This window comes from Camelus ferus, chromosome 12 (assembly GCF_009834535.1).
Source record: "Camelus ferus isolate YT-003-E chromosome 12, BCGSAC_Cfer_1.0, whole genome shotgun sequence".
NCBI lineage: Eukaryota > Metazoa > Chordata > Mammalia > Artiodactyla > Camelidae > Camelus > Camelus ferus.
In genome coordinates, this window is record NC_045707.1 from 57782274 (window position 1) to 57806169 (window position 23896).

At 36.1% G+C, this 23896-nt stretch overlaps 1 protein-coding gene across 1 annotated transcript in view; it reads right to left on the reverse strand.

Moving 5' to 3' along the window:
• OTOGL (otogelin like) overlaps positions 1-23896 on the reverse strand; it is a 118458-nt gene that overhangs the window by 12712 nt on the left and 81850 nt on the right. Inside the window, exons 35-49 of the mRNA XM_032493706.1 lie at positions 21358-21431; positions 19049-19226; positions 18655-18797; positions 18388-18411; positions 18202-18294; positions 15991-16180; positions 13378-13592; positions 9943-10084; positions 8378-8563; positions 6557-6769; positions 5966-6070; positions 5263-5370; positions 3786-3887; positions 3170-3274; positions 3044-3084 (exon numbers count right to left, since the gene is read on the reverse strand). Coding sequence (XP_032349597.1) covers positions 3044-3084; positions 3170-3274; positions 3786-3887; positions 5263-5370; positions 5966-6070; positions 6557-6769; positions 8378-8563; positions 9943-10084; positions 13378-13592; positions 15991-16180; positions 18202-18294; positions 18388-18411; positions 18655-18797; positions 19049-19226; positions 21358-21431 — 1919 coding nt within the window. The remainder of the gene's footprint in view (positions 1-3043; positions 3085-3169; positions 3275-3785; positions 3888-5262; positions 5371-5965; positions 6071-6556; positions 6770-8377; positions 8564-9942; positions 10085-13377; positions 13593-15990; positions 16181-18201; positions 18295-18387; positions 18412-18654; positions 18798-19048; positions 19227-21357; positions 21432-23896) is intronic.

The window sequence follows — 23896 nt, forward strand, 5'->3', positions numbered from 1 at the left end:
AGCATATAAAACAAGAACAGAACAGTGTGCTACAGTGATTAATGGCACAGACTCAGGAACAGCCCTGCCCTTGTGCCAGCCTTGCTCTGCTCCTCACTGGCTGTGTGATCTAGGGCGGGTTACTTAGCCAGTCTGCTCTTCACTTTCCTCATCTGTAAAATGGAGACAGTGATACTGTCTGCCTCTTAGAATTTGTTGAGAGAAATAAATGAGTCAATGTATGTAAAGAGCTTAAAATAAACTGACCTATGGAAAGTGCAATATAACCTTTAGCTGTTAGTAAATTACAGTCACGACCAATGCTTAAACTTTCCCCGATGGTATAGGGTACTCCCAAGTGTAGCACCAGGCTTAAAGTTTTAAGAGCTGTATTTTAAACATCAACTTTTCCTGGGTGCATTTAATTTTCATAGGACATCAGTAATAAAAACTAATTTGATTCTTGACAGAAAAAACAACTAAAATAAATCCATCATAATACAAAAAAGACACTTTTCCCCATAAGCTATTAATATCGTACTTTTTTGTAGTGCTTTATGAGTTGTAAAGTAGTTTCATAAGCATCAATGCACTTGATGTTTTACAACTTTTGATCATCACACAATTCCAATGGGATTGGAAATAAAATGTGAGCAATACAGAGTTAAAAAACAATAAATCAAATTTTCCCACTGCATCAAACTACTTCAGAAGGTTGGATGAGGAGGTCTCAGGCTGTCACTAACTCTTTTATGTCACTTACCCACCTGTTTTTTAAGTTAGAGCCATGATGCCTACTGTGTCCTCTCAAGCTTTGGCTTAAATCTTCTATTCTTCCTTCTAAAATTGTTTCATTTGAGATCTTATTCACATATTTAGTTATACTTTTATTCTCATAAGTACCTAATTTCACCCAGAGAAAATAACTCCTTGATTGTTCAACTAATACTTAATATAACACCAAATATGATGGTATTTTTTTTAACTCTCAAGCAAGCATCCTTTTCCTTTAAAGTCAGTAGAAAAATTACCTCAAGCTGTTTCCACTTTTTAGCTGTTATGAATAGTGCTGCTATGAACATTCATGCACAAGCTTTTGGGTGGACATATGTTTTCATTTCTTGTGGATATATATACTAGGAGTGGAATTGCTGGGTCATATGGTAACTATATATTTAAACTTTTGAGTAACTATCAAGCTGTTTTTCAAAGCAGCTGTACCATTTGACATTCCCACCAGCAATTTTCAGAAATTGGAGGGTTCCAGTTTCTTAACATCCTTGACAACATGTATTATTATCTGTCTTTTCAGTGAGTGTGAAGTGATATCTCACTGTAGTTCTGATTTTTAACTGATAGCTGATGATGTTAAGGAACTTTTCACATGCTATTAGCCATTGCATACCTTTATTTGGACAAATGTCTAAGTATAGCCATACAATGGACTATTATTTAACAATAAAAAGGAATGAAGTACCTTGAAAACCTTACGCTAAGTAAAAGGAATCACAAAGACCACATATTATATGATTTCATTTATATGAAATATTCACAATAGGAAAATCCACAGAGATAGAAAGTATATTAGTGATTTCCAAGGGCTAGGAAGTTTGGAAAGAAATAAGAAGTGACTGCTAAAAGGCACAGAGTTTCTTTTTTGGAGGGGTGATAAAGTTGTTCTAAAATTGATCGTGTTGATGTTGCACAATTCTATGAACATAAGAAAAACCACTGAATTGTACACTTCAAATGGCTGAATTGTATAGTTTGTGAATCATATTTCAATAAGGTTGTTATTTAAAAAGTAAAACCGCACAGGCCTAACATAGACTCGTTAGATTGAAATGCATTAGTTGTCTGTGAATAAACTAATGTTATTTTTAAAAAGATATCATCTTAGACACTGAAACAAATATTTAGCAATCATTCAGAGTGAGTACTCAGGAGCAATGGGTCAGGTCAATGTCTGTATAGAACCGGGAAATTTAAAACTAAATTGTCTTGCATGGCATTTATGTATATTCAGACAAGACCCTTGGTTTGAGTCCTGAAGATCTCAATCTATCATTTACTCTCTCCAGACCTCAATTTTCTTATTTATTAAATGGCTAAAAATACCTACGTTGTGAAGATTCAATGAGATAACATACAAAACATGTTATGTAAACTATGAAGAACTTGAGAAAAATACAACAGCATAATTCCACTCTTTTCTGTAGGTGTGCGTACATTGCACACACAAAATAATCGAATGAGAGAATTTTTATGAAAGTTCTTTATAAAACTTAAACATTCTATGCAAATCATAGGTGGTAACTCATCAGAGTAGACATTAGATTAAAGCTTTTGAAAACTACAATTTAACTAATTTATTTAACATGCAAAAAGCTGTGCATAATTGATGTATATAACTTGACAAATTTGGAGGTAAGTATGTATCTGTGAAAGCATCACCATGCTATAGACCTATCCATTAACTTATTATTATATTGTGATAAGAACACTTAACATGAGGTCTACGTCTTAGCAAATTTTTAAGTCTACCACGCAGTATTGTTAACTGCAGTCACTTAGCTGTACAACAGCCCTCTAGCACTTGTCCATCCTGCGTAAATGAAACTGTGTACCCTGCTTTTTAAATGACACAGTGCCATCCTAAGAAGGGTTCTGTTGCATACAGTTACATGCTTATACCTCCTCTTCCCCTAAAACAGATGCATTATTTGTGCACTTTTTTAAAGAATCACTGGGAAAACCTTTCAATATTGAGATAATAGATTTTCAACATTGTGTTTTAAGACCAGTGAACTTTTAAGTAGACATAAGACTAGTAGATTCAATCACCATTGGGGAAAAAATAAAGTGTTGCAACTCCTTATCTCAAGTAAAATAAAAATGTTGACTGCTCCCTAATAGCAGAGCAGATTATTTTAATCTACTTCAGTACAACTTAATGAGAACAATTTCATTAACTCAGAAGAATTCAGAAATGACAGCAATAAAGGAACTGGAGAATGAACTGATATAAATTACAGTAAATTTCCATCAAAATATGTTTTCTTACCACTTCACAAGTTGGCATAACAAGGTTTTCACAGCTACATTCTAAAAGGCAAAAATCAACATGTTTATATTGATCAGAATATATTAATGCATTGTAAGAAGACTTTAAAATGGGAAAAGTAGTTACCACAATGCCATGTTGGACAACATTGACCAGAGACATTTTCTTTCACAAGTTTCCTATCTTCTGCACAGTTGAGTAGTGGCGTCGGACAAAGATTTGGCTCACACACTAAATAGAAAAAGTATATGGGTAAAAATTAACTTTTAACTTCACGCAATTGCTAGTTTTCACTAGCTACCATTTAGTTCACCACCATTACTGGTGGAGTACATGAATTTGGATCTCCCCCGAGCTGCCCCTCCTGCCACCCCACTGCAATGTGTTGATCAGGACAGAACAAAGGACTCACAAGCAGATACAACAACAGTAGTAGAACTAGGACATCCTCATTGGGTGAAGAGCCCTGGGAAATGGCAGGGGGCAAGGAGAAAAAGGAAGTAGAGAAGGAATGGAATCACCTGTATATCTGGAAAGTCTAGGATGATGATAAAATCATAGTTAATCTATTTTGGAGAGGTAATGGTATTGTCCAAGAAGTGCTCTTAGATGTATGAAACATTACATACATTTAGTATGTTAGAACTCAACTAAGGTCTTACAGGACAGTACAGCTAAGACACACTGGGCTTTTAAAACATTAGATACATCTAAATATTTTAATTAGTTAAGATATCCTTACCACAGTAATACTGAGGACAACAGAAGTGTGTAGTATTAAGATCCACAGTGAGAAATTCTCCATCAGCACATAGTGGAATAGGTTCAGTGCAAGATTTACAAGCTAAAGGTGAAACGAAAAGGCAGAAGTCACAGCTGAGCTAAAAACAAACTAATTGTCAGTTCATATTCCTGTACACATATAAAGTCAAAACAGAATACATTAAGTTTACCAAAATAGGAAACAAGGAAAATAAAGATTTAATAGAAAACAGATCTCCTTACTTGGTCATAAAAACAACAATACTATCTGAGTGTATTGTTTTATTCCTCCCCAAGCACAGTGACATAGAAGAACCATCTCACCAGAAATGTAGGACACTCAGGAGTAATTTGTTCTTACTAGAATCAAAATACCATGGATTTACTTATTGAAGTTTTCTTAATTCATTACTCTTGATTACTCCAATATATGGATGAACAATACAGTAGGTGCCTGTTCTTCTGAGCTCTTCATCATCCCCTTCCCAACTTTGAGAACAACTCTTAATGAGCTTGAGAAAATGCCCCACACATGCAGTCTTAGAGTAACTCTTAATAAGGGTACCTCATTCTTCCCAGGCCTCTGTGTAGGAAAAACCCACTTTAGATGAATCAGAATCTCTTTGTATAGCACTCGAATCATGAATAGAGGCACCAAAACAGGCAATGGATGTTGCTGACTCAATCATTAGTGACTGCCACCTAGAGCAGTGGGTTTCTCTCTTTTCCAGGGCTTGGCTGTTCTGCTTCGTCTTGATCCTACAAAATCCTGATCCCTCAATCCTCCCAGTAATTGGCTGTGCTTCAGCTAGCCAGAATCAATCACTGGTTGCCACCTGCAGTCAAAGAACCTTAACTGGTACAGAAAGAAGTGCTTTGATCTTCACAGGTACATCTGAAACCTACACTAATCACCAGTCTTTGAAATGATAATTCTTCAATGACATGGAAAAGAGAGAATTATTTATTTTTCAAAGTCCACTTCATCAGACAGAATACACAGCCCCAAATACAGTCACTTCCCAGGCACCTATCATTTCTACCATTCTCTTTCTAGATCATCATGCTCACACAGGGTATGCAGGAGACGAAGTTTTAAAGAGATACTCTGCTTAGCAGAGTCCTTTATTTAGTTGCTTCTTCCAGAAAAGCCAGGGCTAAATTTTTCTCCAAAAAGAACTAGGTGCTTGCCTTATTCAAAAAAAAAAACCTTGATGATATTATCTTGATCATATTTTGACTGACATAGTCTTTGTCAATAGCAGGAAAGAGTACTAAATGTAATAATGTCAAGAATCATTTAAAATGCTGTACTTTCTTTCCTACCATTTTTATTCAGTTGAATTGTATGTAAGCAGAGTGTAGGTTACCATGAGTCCCACAAAATTCACATCAAATAAGAGCTTTTCCCTAGATCCTCCCTCTCCTTCCAAGAAATGATCTCACAGAACACTCACTACAGAGAGGAGAAAAACAGCAAGGCTCTTCCTGTTGAACTTGAATCATGAATTGGTCTTCTCTGCAGCCTGGCATTGAAATATTTGGGCAATTGAATGGGTCACATTCTGCCAAAACACAAAGATATTTGGAAATTTGTATAGGGTGAGATGATAAATAAATGAAATTGTGTTTCAGTTCTCTTTGAATTTACTGATTTCTTAGCTCATTTTAGAAATCTTAATCTTAGCAGAAATATATAGGAAACAGCAGGTTATTTATATATAAAATATATATTTTTTACATATAAAATATAAACACATGTAAATATACATTTTAAATATATACAACCTTCTATTAATCATATATATGTATATATCCTGCTATAAAATCTTAGCAGAAATATATAGGAATGGCAAATTATTTATATTTAAAATATGTAAATATATCCACTTAAAATACATATTTCCACTAAAATTAAGATCTTTAAAATGAGTCAATTATATACAACATATATTTATATAATATATAAATTTGAAGTTTATATATATACATATTTATAAAGAAATTGCAGGTTTAAAAAACAATATCTTTAGCAAGACAGCTAGGTAGATGATCTTTTATAGTAAATCATTTCCTTGTAGACTCAAAGAATGAGAATCTAATCTGCTATTGTAAATGAACAATGAACCTCATTCTTACTTTTCCTAATTAACTACTCACCGCATTGGTACTGTGGACAGCAAGAGAGAGGGCTATGGCCAACAATCAATTTTTGACTGTTCGTACATGTCGGAATGGTAGTTTCACACAAGGTCATGTCACATCCTGAAAATAAACAGAAACATTAAAAAATTTGTGACCGCAACTAAAATCCTGTGGTTCTAACTCAAAGCAGGGATATGATTCTCACTAGGCATGTTTTTACACTGCAATTAAACCCATTCAGCTCACAGAATTGTCATATGTGAAAAGGCAACAGATTTAAGGTTTATCTATCATTATTGTATTTGACCCTAAACTGTCATAAGTCAAAGATTCCCAGATCCTTTATCTTGTCATGTATTTCTTAATATTATTAATTGATAATAGCCAGGGTTTTTGCATACCTATTTGCAAAATCAATAAAACTATGGTGAGGTAAAATTTGCTTTGAGAAAGTGTATGTGACATTTACAGCAATACTTTCATTGTTACTTCAACCTGTACATTTTTTTTCACACCAAGCATCATGCATGCGCTGCTTTTTCACAAAGAATATCAACATACTTTGTGGCATTAACTGACTGCTAAGGCTTCAGCCTGCATACGTACTGCAAACTTTCTTTGAACAGCAGGTCCACTTATCGATGAAGCCCAGGACAACCTCAGCTTCTCGTTCACAGATGGGCAAGGGCTCTTCATCGCAGTCAGGTTCTATGGGAATAATGCTTCCATTCTCCAAACATTTGTACAGAGCACATTCGTCGATGCACCCATTCCAAATCTCCCCAGCAGTCCGAGGCTGGTCTTCACTATCAGTGCATGCTTAAAAAAATGGACAGTGTTACATCATTTAGAACCTGGGCACTAAAATAAATCAAGCTGTAATGTTGATTTCAGACTGTGACTTGGCCCAGCAACACACATAACATGTCACATTAACTACCCTTTCTCAGGTTCCTCTTTTCATTTGTCAGCTTCTAGCTTACATTTTTCTTTAATAAAAATTAAAACAGATTTTTAAAATTTATTTTTTGGGGAGGGGGAGGTAATTAGGTAGGTAGATATTTATTTATTTGTTTGTTTGTTTGTTTGTTTGTTTATTGATGGAGGTCCTGGAGGTTGAACCTACAACCTCATGCATGCTAAACACATACCTTGCCATTCAGCTAGACCCTGCCCTCAATGAAATTTTTGATGTAGTCCACAGGAAATATTTTCCCCTTCTACAGCGATCTATAAATTTGCATGTCCTCTTCTACAAATAAAATGATTTATTAATTACTTTTTATTCATCTCAAGTCTTGTTAATATGATTTATTTAGCTTGAACAAACTCAGCAACATAAATTTAAATAAGTTTTAAAAAATTAACTGTTAAAACTGAGTTATACTAGAAAACAAAGTAGTTTCTACCTCACATTAACACGTTTGCCTTATCAAAATTTAAAACATTTCAGCTTTAAAATCTAAACATGGAAAGGAGACAATCAAGCAAAATATTCAGTGACTATTAGTTTTATTATGAAAGTTTTACCTAATGATAAATATGGCCCTCTTGTGGTTCTTTTAAGGAATAATAAAGATAAATGTAGTAACCATCATATTCCCAGCCTCCAACAAACTTCTCTTACATTATTCTATTTACTACCAAACCAATCTCATAGGTCCCTAAAAACAAATGTAAGCATGCCTGTGTATTCTCAGTCTTTCACAAACACTTTCTTCAATGGCAAAGACAAATTTGTTTCTGAAACTATACAGGCACTTCACTTCTATTCGCCTTTCCCTTTAATTATTAGCTTTAATTCTGACCCTAACGACGAGCCCTATGATGGATAAAGCACTATACTGCAATTTTCTCAATTTCACACTTCTTTAATTTGCAACCACCATGGAGACAATATGTCAGAATAAAATGGTTTGAAAATGAAAATAGAAATATTCAGTGTTTCCTCCGAGAAAATAATGTTTCCTGACATTTTTTGAGTGCTTATTTTTCTCTAGGCACTGTTGCAAAATTCTTCGTATTATTTTACATATCCCCACGCTAACCTTGTGGGGTAAGTGCTATTATTTTCTTCATTTTGCAGATGCATGACCTCAGGCTTACAGAGGTAAAGCTGAATCATTAATACATGACATAACTGGAGTTCCAGTTCAGTCCACATACTACGCTCTTAATTCTTAACTGGCCGTATTCTTTGCCAGTTATTACAGGCATGAGCAGAGATGAAAACACATCACCACTGAAGCTCCCAATTTTGATAACTTCAACTGAAATCATATTAAAACAGACTACAAACTCATTTCCTTTCCAACACCCAGGTGACCTTTGATCAACCTTTCTCAGCACATCTCTTCAAGATTTAAAAAAGTTTCATTGGTTTATTTGCTGAATCCCTAAGACATCATTTTGTACTTTGCCGCTTACCACATTTTTCCTCTGGAATGCACTGGGCTGAATCTGGCCTGTGAAGAATGGTTCCATTTTTGCACACACAGTCTTCTCTCAAATTCAGACATGAAAAGTGTCCGTAGAACCATCTGTTCAGACATGTTCTTGCTTCACAAGGTCTCACACAGGGTTGATATTCTTTCCCCTCTGGGCAACTCAGAGCTATGAATAATAGAGGACAGAATTTGCTGATGATAAAAGAAATTCTAGTAAAAGGAAGAGATGTCAGTTTTGTTTCTGAAAATGAATTTTGCACATTTTCAGTCTCCTCAAAGTCCATTTTTCATTTATTATGTAACTATAAATCAGAAATAAAGCAATCCATGGGTATTTTTGAGCATCTTCCAGGTTTCCAGCTAGTATTTTATGTGACAGTAGGAAAAGCTCATCTGATTTATATCAAATAAATATGATCAACAGGCAGCCAAATTTAGTTGGCATAAGTATGGAGTCCACTTTTATGAAGTTACTGCTCTGTGCCGTGGGAGGAGATACAATGGTCTATTCAGAATAAGCACAGAAATACATTTTAAATATGCAGTTCAACCAAGTCATTAAAAAATGCTACTTGTTTAGGTTTACTTCTTCACTGTCAAAAAAACCCCACCACTGCTGAGCAGTTTCTAAATGATGTTTCAGAAAATCCTTGTTGATTTTCAGTGATCTTAAAAACTCACACTAGAACTCATAGGCTAAAGGAAGGATTCCAAAATGGCTCTTGCCAGCACCAGTGTTATCGCAGTAGAATGAGCTCCCCAAAAGGGCTGCCACCAGCATCTCCATCTCCTTGGGGAGTCCCACTTGCCTCCTGCTTCTCCAAGATGCTCTCCAAGATCAGCAAGTGGTTCTGACCCAGGGTCCTTTCCAACTACCTCCTTTGCTCTGGGACGTGGAGCATGGGAGTTTTTGTGCATGCCCTGTAACAGCAGAGTCTCTGTTTCCTACTGCCCCCCAGCTCTCCCAAATACAAACTTTGCTGGTTTTCTAAACCAGAAGTTCTGGGAACTCATCTTCCTAGAGCACGACTTTCAGGCTGGAGAGCCTGATGTGGGGCTTAGACCCCTCATTTCTCAGGAAGGACATCTACAACTGTGGTATACCTCCTGTTTGTGGGTTATTAACCTGGGGGTGTGGATCCTGACTACACCACATCTCCGCCCCTCCTACCCATCTTGGTGTTGTTGCTCCTTCTTTATGACTTTAATCGTGGAAAAGCTTTTCTGCTAGTCTTCAGGCCATTCTCATAGATAGTTGCCCTGTAAGTAATTGTAATTTTGGTGTGTCTATTGGAGGAGTCAAGTTTGGAGTCTTCCTACTTCACCTACTTGGCCAACTCCCTTACTTTAAATTTATACCAGGGTAAAAACAGAAGTTGCTTATGTAGGACAGCTGACCTCTAACTATATTCATTTTCATTTTATTCTTAGAAAATTATCTTGTAATGAAAAGAAAAAGAAAAAGAAAAAGAAAAAGAAAAAGAAAGGAGCAAATGCAAAAAAACCTGGAATGTTGGAAAATATTATTTGAAGTGTACTACTTACCGCAGTAATCAGGTGTTCTCCAAGGAATACAAATGTCAAACATGTTGCACAGAGCCACATACGCAGAAAGGGCATCACACTCATAGTTCCAAAAATAGGTATAATTGATCCACATCTTTTCACAAAAGTTCTGTGGTGAAACCTAGAGATACATTGTCCCTTAGAATAAGTTAGGTTGTTTTTTTCTCTGAAGGCCCTAAAATAGACTCAAACCATTTTGAGGATTAAAGATAACAAATTAATACTCATTATGGTTCCTCTTCAGCCTCAGATTTTCAAAGCTTCATAATATTAGATGTCACTTCTGAATTTATCATTTTTAAACACACATTTTTAGATAACTATTGTCTGTACTAAACTCCATAAACCCATCTTATAAAGATGGAAAAGAAACAGAGTATGTGGACCTAGAAAAAAAATCTACATTTTTAGATTTTAGATTACAATCCTCTTTTCTATATACTGAATAAGACCTTTACCTATTACAGAGAAAATTAGAAGCTTATAAAGGTTTCTGTAATGATACATGGCACTGCTCATTAAATGAGGTTATAAATGTTTCCAGAAAAATGTGTATTAATATTGAATGTTGGTCAAATCATTTATATAATTTGACATGGCTCAGTTTAATTAGACTCATTTTTTTTTCCTACAGATTATGATTCATTTTGATCTAGAGATACCTGAAATCTCAATAATTTAACTTGTACTGACATTTACTCCAATTTTTCTCCCTACTCATTTATTCAGCAAACACATTAAGCATCCATATTCAGATGCTAAATTCAGACACAGGTCAAAGTGTCAGGTAAAAATACTATTTTTCATATCCCATCATTTCTTCTCCAAGGTCTGTATCTATAAAAACCAAGATTCTACTTCCTTTTTAGTCTCCTTCATTGAATCTCCTCAGTTTCCAATCATTTTATTTGCATGGAGTACTTGCTGTGATCATCAAGAGCCTCCCACGTTGTCAAATCCAGGGGACACCGTGATATTCTGAACCCTCCTCCACCTCTCAGAGGCCTGTGATGCCATGCATGCTCCCTGTTTCTTAAAACCCTCTCCTTTGACTTTGAAAGTACCACACTCTGGTACCTTTCCTTCTGGTCACTGCTGTCTTTTCTTCCTCCTTCTAGTTCTGATTGTCTGTCTAGACCCCATCCTCAGTGGTCGTGTCTACCTACTATACTGCTCTTACTGGACTCACCCGTTCCCACAGTTTCTACCGCCATCTTGAGCATTTACATCTTTGTGTCAGCTTCTTCACATGTTAAATAGAGTTAATAATAAACCTACTACTACTGGAGATGGCTGTGAGCTAATATAGGGAAAGTGTAAAAAGCAGACTCTGGCACATCATTCATGAGTTACTGCTATTTTTTAAAACTCCACATATTAATAACTACCTCAACCTGATCTCTGGCCTCAACTGGTCTCCTCTGAGATCTACAATATATTTCTAAGTTTTTTTTTTTTCCTGGGTATTTAACTTTGATGTCCCACATGATTTAATTTGTCCAATATGAAAAATTATATCCCTTCTCTACGTAACCCACAATAGCTGATCCTCCTTCCATCCATTCATTTACACATCCTTTCATCATTTATTGAGCACCTAACTACACATCAGGCACCATGTTATGCATAAGGCATATAAAGGTGAATAAAACAGAACTGCTCTCTGCTTTGTGGATCTCATTGTTAAATCCTTTGTGTAGAATCAAGAGGAGTCACCATGCTAAAATAGATCAGAGGAAAGAAGTATTCTAGCTTAGGGCCCTGACAGCATGAAAGCCCCAAAACCTTGAAATGGTGAAATAGTTGAACGGAGACTAGAATGCCTGGGGCGTACCAGCAAGAAAAGGGCAGCATGAGAGGCAGGCAGAAGAGTAGGCGGGCCAAAGCACGAAGGACCTTGTAAGCCCTAAGAAGTTTAGAATTTGCTCTAAGAGTTAGTGAAAGACACTGAAGGATTTTAGGTAGAGAAATAATACAAGTCTATTTCCATTTATAAAAGATCATCTGCCTGATCTGTGGAGATTCACACATGAGGATGAAGATTAGAAGTGGGAACACCAAGTGACAAGCATTCCCTACTTTTGCCATCAGATTCACCAGGAAGTTCCTAGGGTAAATCTGGGGCCATCACAGACTAAATGGTACCCTGTGTTGCCTCACGATGCCTTGAATAGTCAAGCTGAAAAGTCTCCTGGCTTAACAAACGTTCTAAATTCCCAGTTAAAAATGTAAAAAGACAGATTACCAGATACCAAAATGACTTAAAAAGTATTTACTCTTTTTTTCATTTTTATATGCCTGCATTTTTAAACAAAAACATTTAAAATGTTTTGCCTGCAAATCTCTAGGTAAAACTGAAGCTCCTGAGAGATGTGCCATTTGTATTCCATGACTTCACGTCCTTTGCCTTTTCCCTCAGGGAACTCACAGGGCAGGGTGAGAACTCTGGGGTCTACACTCGGTGGTCCAGCACGGGAGGCCCAGCGCAGTGAACTCCTCGTGCTTTGACAGCGCACTCACTCTCCTTCCCAGACTCTTCCCCTCCAGAAGTCTTGCACTGAACTATTTCAGTGTTGCCCTAACTCGGCCTTTCACAGCAAACTTACTCTTGCACATATTGTTTTCTTTGCTAAGGTTTCCCTCCCTTCCTCCCTTTTTTCTCCTGGCAAACTCATCCTTCTAAATAATCCAAATGTCTAGCATTCTGGGAACTCTTCTCCCAACTTGGGCTCTTACACACCTCCGAATTGTATATCTTGATGAATCTGTTCACAAGCTTGCCTTCCCTCTTGACACTTCGATGGGAAGGAGAGGGTCTTACTCATCTTTGTATCACAGGAGTTTAACACCGTGCCTAGTAGGTGCTTGATGCTGACTAAGTTTCCAACTAATAATTCACGACATGCTGTATTTGTCTGTCCTTTGTCTCTAACAACAGATCTTTCTTTAATGATCCAGATTATTTAAACTATTTACCAGTCGTCACCTAAACGCAGAAAATTCGAGACTAATACAGAACTATTAAATTGAATATGTGACAGTTTCTATTGCAAGTATATACCCAAGAGGCCAGGAATTCATTAAAGCCTCGCTGTCTTGGTTTCTATAACTGGGTTATCAAGTGGCATTGATCTCTTTCTCCTAGAGGCATTTTCTCAGAGGACACAGTCTCATTTTTCTTGAAAGCTTGTAGATATAGTTTGGGGAAAAAAAAAAGGGAAAAAAGAAAATTATCCTTCCTGTTCTGTAGGTCTATAAACAGTAAATGATTTTGAATTCCAAAGCAACTGACAGAAGGTTTGGGGATAAACTATTCTCAGTAGAAGAACATCATGGCAGGAACAAGAATGCGTTGGCTTTTACTCTCAACATGTCTAACGTGACAGTTCTTATTTATGGTTGCTTTCAACTTACTTTATCATGGCATGGGATGAAAACCCTTCTGTTTAATAACTCAATGCAGTCACTGCAGTTGTGCTCAGTACAGTTTCTAACGGGCCGTCTCACTGTGACTTCAAATGATTTCTCAATTTCCCAGCTCTCAATAAATAATTCTATGTCTTCCATATTCGTAATGATTGTGCCATTTTGCATCCTTAGATCATCATCTGGATCTTCATTGCAAATTCCTAAAAAGATGTGTGACATTTAGAAGGAAAAATTTTTTTCTCTTAAACCAATAAAGGCAGCAGAAATAAATCATTTCAATAACTGATTTTAAATGAATAAATTATTTACTGAATAAGGTGCCAACTTTATGTCCTTTGACTTAAATGTTGATGGATTTTTTTTCTAATGAGATAGGAAAGAAACCATGATCCTAGAAGTCAAGATGTGTGAAAAGATCATAGAAGAACAAAGAAGAGATTGATTCTGCTTGTACACTCTTCCACTCTTACCACTATCTTGTAATTTAAGGACTAGTTCTAAAATCTGTCAAGGTATACCCCAGATAGTGGACATTTGGTGATTGCCTCCTAAGCATCCATTCCCCCAGGAAAACCCTGTCTGAGAACATTAAATCCTTTCAGGAACCATGTCTGCCCCATCACCTAGCACATGACAGCACTCAGGGAGAGGCCCCCTGACTGGCATAAGGGTACTCCTTACTCCCTTTCATTAACAACTGTTATAGGTAATCCAGGCATAAATCAGTCGTCAGTTCATGGCAGTAACCTAGACACATAGATTTGCTCAACTTTAGGACAATCATTGTCAAGCTCAGAATTTGACCTGGGAATTCCAGGACATAGATAGTCTCTCTTCCTTGGGATGACATGCCCTACTGGTGGCTATGATGGCATGATCTGCTATTGCCTCTAGCTTCCTTGAGGAAGGCCAAACTGAAGGTAGAGCTTACTATTTTAGGGCAAAGCCAAGGGAAGTACAAAGAAATGGACCTAGAACCCTGGTAATACTTTACTTGAAACCCACCCATACTTTAAGACTTAATTTTTCTTAATTCCTAAGGCTCCCAGTTATTAAAGATATGAGTTATATATTTTTTCAAGTATCAAATGACAACGTGGGACAAGTTGTCAATAGGGACCTTCCATTCTGGTCAACTTGGGTCACACTTCTGTCCACTACAACTCTATCTGCCAGCACTCTGCTTTCCTTTTAACCAGTCACCCCTCTCCCATGGTGGAAGTCATGAAGTTTAGGAAGTGACCCTTAGTTAGCAAAAAGGTGACCCTAACCCCTTCTCCATAGTGATTAGTTAAGAATCCAGTTAGAGAGTGTCTTTCTCCATAAAAGCTTGAGCTAACAGTAAAGGAGGAAACAAACAAACATGAAAATCAAACGGAAATCACAGCACACAGAAGTGACAAATAAGAATAGAAAAAATTCATTCTTAAGGTCTCTGAGTTATTACTCAATAATAACTACTGAGTTATTATGTATACCCAATACCATGTGTACACAATAATTACTGTTTCCATAATGATAACCTCAAGTCACCATAGAAGTTGGTGCTATGTTTAGCATGTTCTAAACAGGCAAGGAAATTATAAACCATTTTGGCCAAACTTTCTACTAAATGCTTTCCATTTTTAAAAAAGAAGGTTGGGTATTTCATGTAATTTGTTGAGGGCAAGGACTTAGTCTGTTTGTCTTGAGTTGTCAGCACCAAGCATCGTATCAGACACTCAGAAGCTGATCGATAAACTTTTATTCAATTAACATTTAGTGAGCTTAACATAGATAAACTTGTAATAAGCTAATATGTACTGACTGTGTTAAGCAATGTGTTAAGTGTTTCACACTTACTTTCACATTCAATTCTAACAATCTTAAAGGTAGATATTACTATTTCCATTTTAAAATAAGGAAACGGATGTTCACGTCAACATCTGTAAAGGGGGTAGCTCTGTTCCACTTTCTGACCAGTAGACAGTACCTTTCTTTTACTTTTTCTATATACCTAGAGTTAATGTACTGTGACATTAAACCTAAGGGTAAAGGTACAACTAGGCATTACACTTTATAATAAAACTAGGACTAACACTCAGAACACTGTGTTCTCTGTATATAACTTTCAAGATGACTTAACTAAGTTTTTCCTTGATTTCAAACTTAAAAAATAAGTAAGAAACAAAGTTATTTATGTCTTTAATAGTTCTATGTCTCATTTTTATCACTTATAAATTAACATTAGTGCCTACTTATTTGGGGACCTGTTTGAATTAAATGAGATAAAAGTATGTAAAATAATGCCTGACACTCCATTAATGCTCCATAAAGATGAGCCAGTAGGGAAACAAACGGTATTGTAGTAACAGTGGGAAGCATATATTTCCATAAAATACCCAAGTCGAACTGTTATTTCTTGTTTTGTTAGCCCATTTCTGGAAAGACATTGCTTCCTTCAGTATTCACATGGGGAATGGAAAGCTAACATCACTTCTCCAACCCCAAAAGTGGGGCAGGAGGGGCTAAAGCAGTGTGATGTGAACAAAAAGAAGGAGTAGGAGGAGGAGCAGGAGGAGGAGGAGGAGAAATAGAGATTAAAAGAGCAGTGCTCACCACAAAGTCCTTCTGTGGAAGATGACAGGTTAAACTGAGAGCCAAAATGAATGTCTATGATCCCGGTAAGATGAGCCCACTTCACGATGAGTCCAGCTGGAGTAGTTATCACATACATTGAACCAGAATCCTCTATGGACAGATCTTGATTTGAGAAGGGCAAAGGCACAACAAGAGAATCCACTTCTACCTAAAATTATATGATGCATGCACACCTATCAGAAGGTTTATGTTTAAAGGTACACTCATTAAGATTAGGAGGATTCAGATAATTCTATTTCTTTTGGTTTAATATAATCTATTTTCAAATGTTTAAAAATTTATTTCTCTACTGCCACAGTTCCTCATAATTCCTCAGTTCTCTTTTTGCTTTCTCGCTGTCTTGCTATATTCAGTATTTGTTCTCACCTCATTGCCCCTTATTTTCTTCAAAGCTTAAATTTCTTCTAAGTTACATACGCTTTTTTTGTCTGTTTCCCCCAGTACATGTTGATTATACCATCACCTCCTAATACAAATTTAAGGTAATAAAGTTTTTTTTCCAGGATGTTTTCTTTAATCTGAGTTCTCTCTTTGATCTTCTTAATCAGTGTTTAAATATAATGTTCATAACAACCATCTGTGAAGCTCAGTAAAGATTAAGAGTCCCAGAAATTCTACTTCCAAGGTTTGGATTGGATTCTAGATTTTTTATTTTTCATGTGGCTCCTTGGTAATGCTAATACAGGTAAGTCAAGGATTTTGCTGTGAAACAGTTCTTTAAATAACAACAATGACATGGAACTGTGAGCTGTAACCAGCAGTAAATTTCTCAGAGTTATACCTGACTAACCATCCAATTTCTCATCTTTATAACTTCCTCACACTGCCACCCTCAAGCTGAACATCCTTCTTTGCCTGGTTAATTTCTACTCATTCTTTAAGATTTATCTTAGGTGTCACATCCCCCCAAATATTTATTTGACCTTCTGATAAGCTGCGTGTAAAAGACCCTCATCTCTCTCCCCGACAGCTTGGTCATCATTCTATCACTACCCCTCCTACAGCCTTCTAATTGGCAGATAATTACAGTTATGCACCTCACACACAACTCCAAGTTACTTGAGATCAGGACCTGTATCATTTTATCACATAAACTCTCACTAAATGATTTTTTAAGTTAATAAGTTTTCTGCTGAATACATGACCAACCGTGAATTCAGCTGAGGCCAAAAAATAAGCCCTTCTATCCAAATGCTCACAGCAATAGCACTGACCAGGTCTGAGTTCAAATTTATTTCCCACCCACCTCCTGTTAATATATCAGCCTCATTCAAATCAAGGAGATACATAGACATTCTTTCTTCCAAAAAAGTAGCACATTCATATATTTTACGTTTGACTTAAAATTAAGCTTTCTAACACCTTTCTGTATTTTAGGCTCACGTTAACACTGTTTCCAGCCTAGAACCTATGGCCTGTGCCAACAGACAGAATTATTTCCAGAAAGCATATAACATCTCGGCCACTTTGAGCAAAATCTTTATACATTATTTTCTTATGTTTCTGAGAGAACTGTTTAGATCAGAGTGAAGCGTCCCCCTTAGAACTCACTCCTATTTGGTACACATGTACTCCTTGGGATAAAAGTTTTTCCTGTAAAACCTAATGGCTCCTTTCCAACTTTTTTTCTGATACATTGCTCTTCTTCAGTTTATTTCAATTAAGTTAAATGTTCCTTCATTTTTTTCTAACTTTAGCTATCACTTATTGACTGAAAAAGCTATGGCGTCGGCATTTCAAAACTACTCTTTCCATCTGTTCTTCTCCCTGTGGTCTTCTTTCTGGTATTCTTGGCTGCTACTCTTTGCAACCTTATGATCCTCTTTCTCACATCGTTTCCGCTTTGTCCAATTTGAAACATTAACATTAACTCTAACGCTAAGAAGCCTGGCCACCTGCACTATGCAAGAGGGCTTTAGCATACTTAACATGGCTGTTTCAGTGAACTTCACAAGGAGAGAAATATTTGCAACAGTTGGCACGTTATGGTAAGATACACATAAGAGTATGAAACACCTTTTCAGACTGTCCCTGGAAAGAATGATTAGACATCATAGCAATGAAACTCCACAGATATGTTTAATCTCCCCTCTTTTTGGAAATAATTGAGTTTATGTAATTTCTTAACTTCATCTAACGTGAGGATAGGTTTTAACTTTGTGTTCCTACCGTCCTTGCTGCCCGATTGATGAGTATTTTATGAAGAGATGTGGTCAAATTTAACTTCTTAAAACAAAGTCCAGGGATTCTTCCAGAGGAAACCTTAATTTGAAACAAAAATTAAAACTTCATGGAGTTAAACTTAATTTTAGCAATAAACAGAAGGAATTTACTAAACACTTTGCAAATACTCACTAGCTTTTTAAACAAGTTTCCATTCTGAAAAAAGAAGCATAAAGAAAAATTAATTTTTTAAAGGAATATATTACTTGACTTTTAAAAACATTATTTGGATTAATGTTATATACCTCTAAATGTATTTACATGGAACATGTTTTAAGAACCAGAAGATAAATCTCATTGAATCCTTGAGTTCCTTCTTACTCTGAGATACCTAATATTGCAACATACTTCAGCTACTAGATTTATGATGAAATGACAAAAGAGTGGATTGTGACCTACCTGATTCATGGAACATTTTTCTATATGAGCAACTATAATTTCCCCAGGAATTCTTACTAAGATATATGAAGCCATACTATACAATGCTGCATTGTTTCCATCAAATGTAATAATGCTGAGTTCTGACAACATGGAACACCGACCTAAAAAAATGGTGGAGAGTGGATTCAGTCCATTAACTAGTCATTTGTATTTGTAGAAATAACTGCTCCTTTTATATTAAACTTACTATGTTTGACAAAAAGTGACCCTAAAAGTTACATAATGGGGACCAAAATCATAAAACCAACGAAGAAAGCTCAACAATAACTGCCTTGAGGAGGTGATTGTTTCAAAAAGATAATACTCTTCCCCTGATGAACAACTGACTGCTGTGTAAGAAACGCAGACTCACATGGACATTCCCACTCAGGGCAGCAGATGTCGCTGTTCACTTGAACGGGTCTCCCCCGGAAACCACAGTCAGGCACTTCCACAGCCTTTGGGCAATGAAGAGACCAGTTGTACAACTGCCATTCCATATTGAGGCATATGTATTGGCTACAGTTATACACAGGATCAAATTGTTGAGGCTGTTAATAAAAAAGAAAATTAATGCGGTTTTTTTTTTATTTTTAACAAATGCATTCAATTAATTTTAAATTTCCCATTTGCATTGCCTACAGTGTAGATTTCCTAACACAAAACCTTTAAAAAGATGAATGATTAAAATTTCACTACTATTTTTTGTCCAAGTAACTTCTCTAAAATAGTATGGACTTCATTTAAGCTTTACCTTAATATTGAGTTAATATCAGAACTGCTGAAACAATCTTTAACAAGGTCACCGATGCTCCACTGCTAAACCCAATGATCAATTCTCAGACCTAATCTACTTTGACCCACTAAAATATTTAGTATAGCTAATTACTCCATCCTTTTTAATACTTTCTTTCCTTGGCTTCCAGAACATCTAAAATCGCCTCCATTTTCTCCTGTCTCACTGGTTAATCCCTTTTGCCTGCTTGTCATTATTTCTCAGCCTACTAAAATTGTAGTGGCCCTGTCTCTTCCCTCTCTGCACTCAATGCCTTTGTGATCTCATCTAATCTCATAACTTTAAATACCATTTATCCACTAAGAATTCCAAAAATTTCATCTTAACTTGACTTCTGTCCTAAACTCCATTTACATTCATCAGATCTGTATATCCATAGTCTTACAAGGCAAAACTGAACTCTTGAGTATACCCACACCACACCTACTGTTTCCACAATTTCCCTATCCTGACTACTGCCAACTTTGTCCTTCAGTTGTTCAAGACAAAGATCTTGGAATCCTTAATGCCTCTTTTTCATTCATACCACGTCTAATCCTTCAGCAATTCCTGTGGCCTCTATCTGCAAAATAGATCCAGAATCCAGGCATCTCTCACCATCTCCACTGCTATCACCTGGTCCAGATCACCATCATCTGTTGCCTAAATTCCTGCAGCAGCCTCCTTACTGGTTCTGTTGTCTCTTTACATCCCTTTCTCAACACAGCAGCTAAAACAATTCTGAAAGAAATCAGAGCATACAACTCCTCTGCTCAAAAATCTCCCTTCACTTCCTGTGTCAGTTAGAATGAAAGCTACAGTCTTTACAATCATCCACAAGGCTTTACATAATCTAATTTATTTCCTCCTATTTTATTCCACACTTTCTTAATGGCCTCCTTGTTATTCTTCTATTGTTTTAAGATGTTAGGTACTTTCTCTGCTTAGGGCCTTTTGGCTGCGGGGGCCCCCCTTCCTACAACTCTGTTGCCCTGGTTCTTTACATGGTTCAGTCTATTAACTCTTCAGATTTTTTGCTCTAATTTAACAGTCACTTTATCAGCAAGGATCAGGAAGGATCATTTCATTAAATATAGTTTTATTTCTCTCCTGAGCAGCAACCTCTAACGTTTTACATAACTTGGCAATTTATTTTATCTTTTTTCAGAACCCAGTAAAATGTAAACTCCATAAAAGCAGAAGTTTTTGCCTGCTTTTGTATTGTTTTAGCCATGGTACCTGTAGAGTTCCTGGCCAGAAATGGTGTTAATTAAATATTGGCTGAATAAATGGTTTATCAGAACAAGTGACATATCTGGAAAAAGAAGATAACTTCTCAAGTCTCATTTAAGACACTTACTAACTCTGGAATTCAATGACTTTATCTTTTTCTTCTTTCTAATATGTCTTTGTCATCTTGCACTGTGCCTGCCATAAAGTAGCTGCTTAATAAATATTTTTGAATGCCTCACTTACAGAGATGCCCACATGAAACTATTATTATTATCATTAAAAGATTATTATTATTTAAAAATCATATGTAATTATTATTAAATTAATGCATTATCCAATTAATAAATCAATAAATAAAAGTATTAAATCACCACATGTAATTAATATTACACCTAATTATCACAATTATTATTATCACACAATTGTTCTTAAGGAATCATATTTAAGACTTCATTTGCATTTTGTTTTTTCATAGTGTGACCAGAATCTAATTAATAAGAAATATCTGACAGCTAAGGAAATACAATCATTAAAATGTAACACTTATTTCCTTTTAGCAAGGAAAGACTAGAGCATGTACAAAAAGGAGTCTAATAGCATTTGGATGGTGATACGGAAAGGTGAACAGACACAATAAGGAAACAACTAACAGCTGAAGAGATTACCAGCCATACCTCACACTCCAAACCTGTTGTTGGTGTTAGCATTTCAAATGCAGTGAAGTCTGATGGAGTAATCATTTCTGGACCTGTTGGTAATAAAGGTATCCTCTCCATTAGTGCAATGGTATCGATCATATATAAAATTCACTTGTGATAGAAACCATGCTAAGAAATTTTACATAGATTATTTCAATTAATGTTTGCAAGAACCCCGTGAAGTAGAAAATAATATAATTGTCATTTCATAGATAAGGAAAGTAAGGTGTAGACAGGTAAGCTACTAAGTGTCAGAGGCAGAATTCAAACTTGGGAAATCTGATTCCAGAGTCCTGGCTTTTAATCACCATTCTATAAACATCTTCATTGCCCTGACGGTGTCAACAATCATTTAAACAGGTCGAAATATCAATGTTAACACTACAGATTGCTCAGGAGTTACATTTCATTGCATTTTTAATGTAAGTAGTGAGGCTGATTCATTTCCCTGGTGAATCTCTAGAATGTGTTCCTTGTAAGCAGAATAGATGGATCTGTGAACCACATGGAGGGACCACTTGGAGACCCCACTGGTGGGTGCGGTGAAGGCGTGATGTATGGAAAGAGAAAGTATGGCTTATAAACGTTTGTAAGATACCTTCCGAAGAGACAAAAATGAAATTTTGCCCAGCTGTAATTGCAATGTCCATCTTTCTAAATTAGTTTCTTAATGGCTGCTGTAACAAATTACTACAAATTTAGTGGCTTAAAATATCATCAAATTATTATCTTGTGGTTCTGAAAGTCAGAAGTCCAAAAACCAAGGTATCAGCAGGGCTGCATATCATCCGGAGGCTCTATGGGAGAATCTGTTTCTGTGCTTTTTCCAAATATGAATTGCCTGGATACCTTGGCTCATGGTTCCTTCTGTCATCTTCAGAGCCACAGAATAACATCTTCAAATCTCAGTCGCTCTCACTCTCTCTTTCTGCCTCCCTCCCTCTTCCTTCCTCCCTGCTGATTCTGACATCTGACATGTGTTACCTTCTCTGACTCTGACTCTCTGCCCTCTCTATTATAAGGACCCTTGTGATTACACGGGGCTCACATGGATAATCCAGGAGAGCTTCCCCATCTCAAAATTCTTAACTTCATCACATCTGCAAAGTCCCTTAAGCATGTAAGGTCTCATATTCACAAATTCTGGGGATTAAGACATGGGTATCTTTGGAGGGCCATTACTCAGCCTACCATAATGACATAGAGAAAAACTTCCTTTTTTTGTTAAATAGATTCTATAAATAACCTTCATTTTGTATTTATTTTATAGTTTCTAACTTACAGAAAAGATGAAGTAGAACAAAAATTCCTATCCCCTGGTCCTATTAAGCAGTATTCATGATATATTAGATATTGTACCTTCTAAAGAATATGACATTTTTACAGACAAATATCTTCATTTCCATCATCATAAATGTTTAAGCAAATAGGAGACAAAGTTCTAGCCCAGAGCAAGCACAGAGTCGTGGAAAATTTTGATGACTGGGGGTCTGAGTGGTCTTAGCAGTAAGAGAGTCCATTGTCTTCTAAAGTCATCAGTGGGTTATAAGCCCTGTCTGGGGACAGAAATATAATAATCAAGCTATTCTGATAACTATGGCTTTGTAGTAAGTTTTTAAATTGGAAAGTGTGAGTCCTACTTTGTCTTTTTTCAAGATTTGCTTTGGCTATTCTAGGTTCCTTGCATGTCTATATGAATGTAGGGTCAGTTTGTCAATTTCTGCAAAGAAGTAACTGGGATTTTGACAGAGACTGCATTAAATCTGTAAATCAGATTTGGAAGTATTGTCATTTTAGCATTATTCAGTCTTCCAGGAACATGAGATGGCTTTCCATTTATTTTGATCTTCTTAATTCCTTCAATAATATTTTGTAGTTTTCATTGTACAAGTCTTATACATCTTTTGCTAAATGTATTCCTAGTAATTTTTTTTTGATGCTACTGTAAGTAGAATTGCTTTTTTCATTTCAGTTTTAGATTGTTCATTGCTAATGCATAGAAACACAATTGATTTTTAGTACACTGGTCTTATGTTCTGCAATTTTGATGACTTAATATTATTTGCATGTTAATTAGTCCTATTAGGTTTTAGTGGATTCTTCAGAACAATTTGTATACAAGATTGTATCATCTACAAATAAAAATAATTTTACAGGGTAGTTTTCTTACCCCTGAGGCTCATGGAGTAAAATCCATCTCCCCTACATATTGACTGTGGCTTAAGTTGTTTTAGATGTTTAAAATATACAGTGACTATTGATTTGGGAGGATAGTAAAGAATGCAAAGTAGTCAGCAGAATAATGAACAGTATAGCTCCCAGATTTAGTATGTGCAGTGTTATTCACAGACTTATTCCTTCCATAGATCAAATGACATAAGGGAAGAACCCCCAGCCCCTCTCAAAAGATGCTTTAAACTATATTAAGTTCACTGATGTCTAAAATTTCACAGCAGTGGAGTAATTCCTCTTCTCTACGATGGTAATAACAAGACCTCTCTCACAGCGTTCTCTT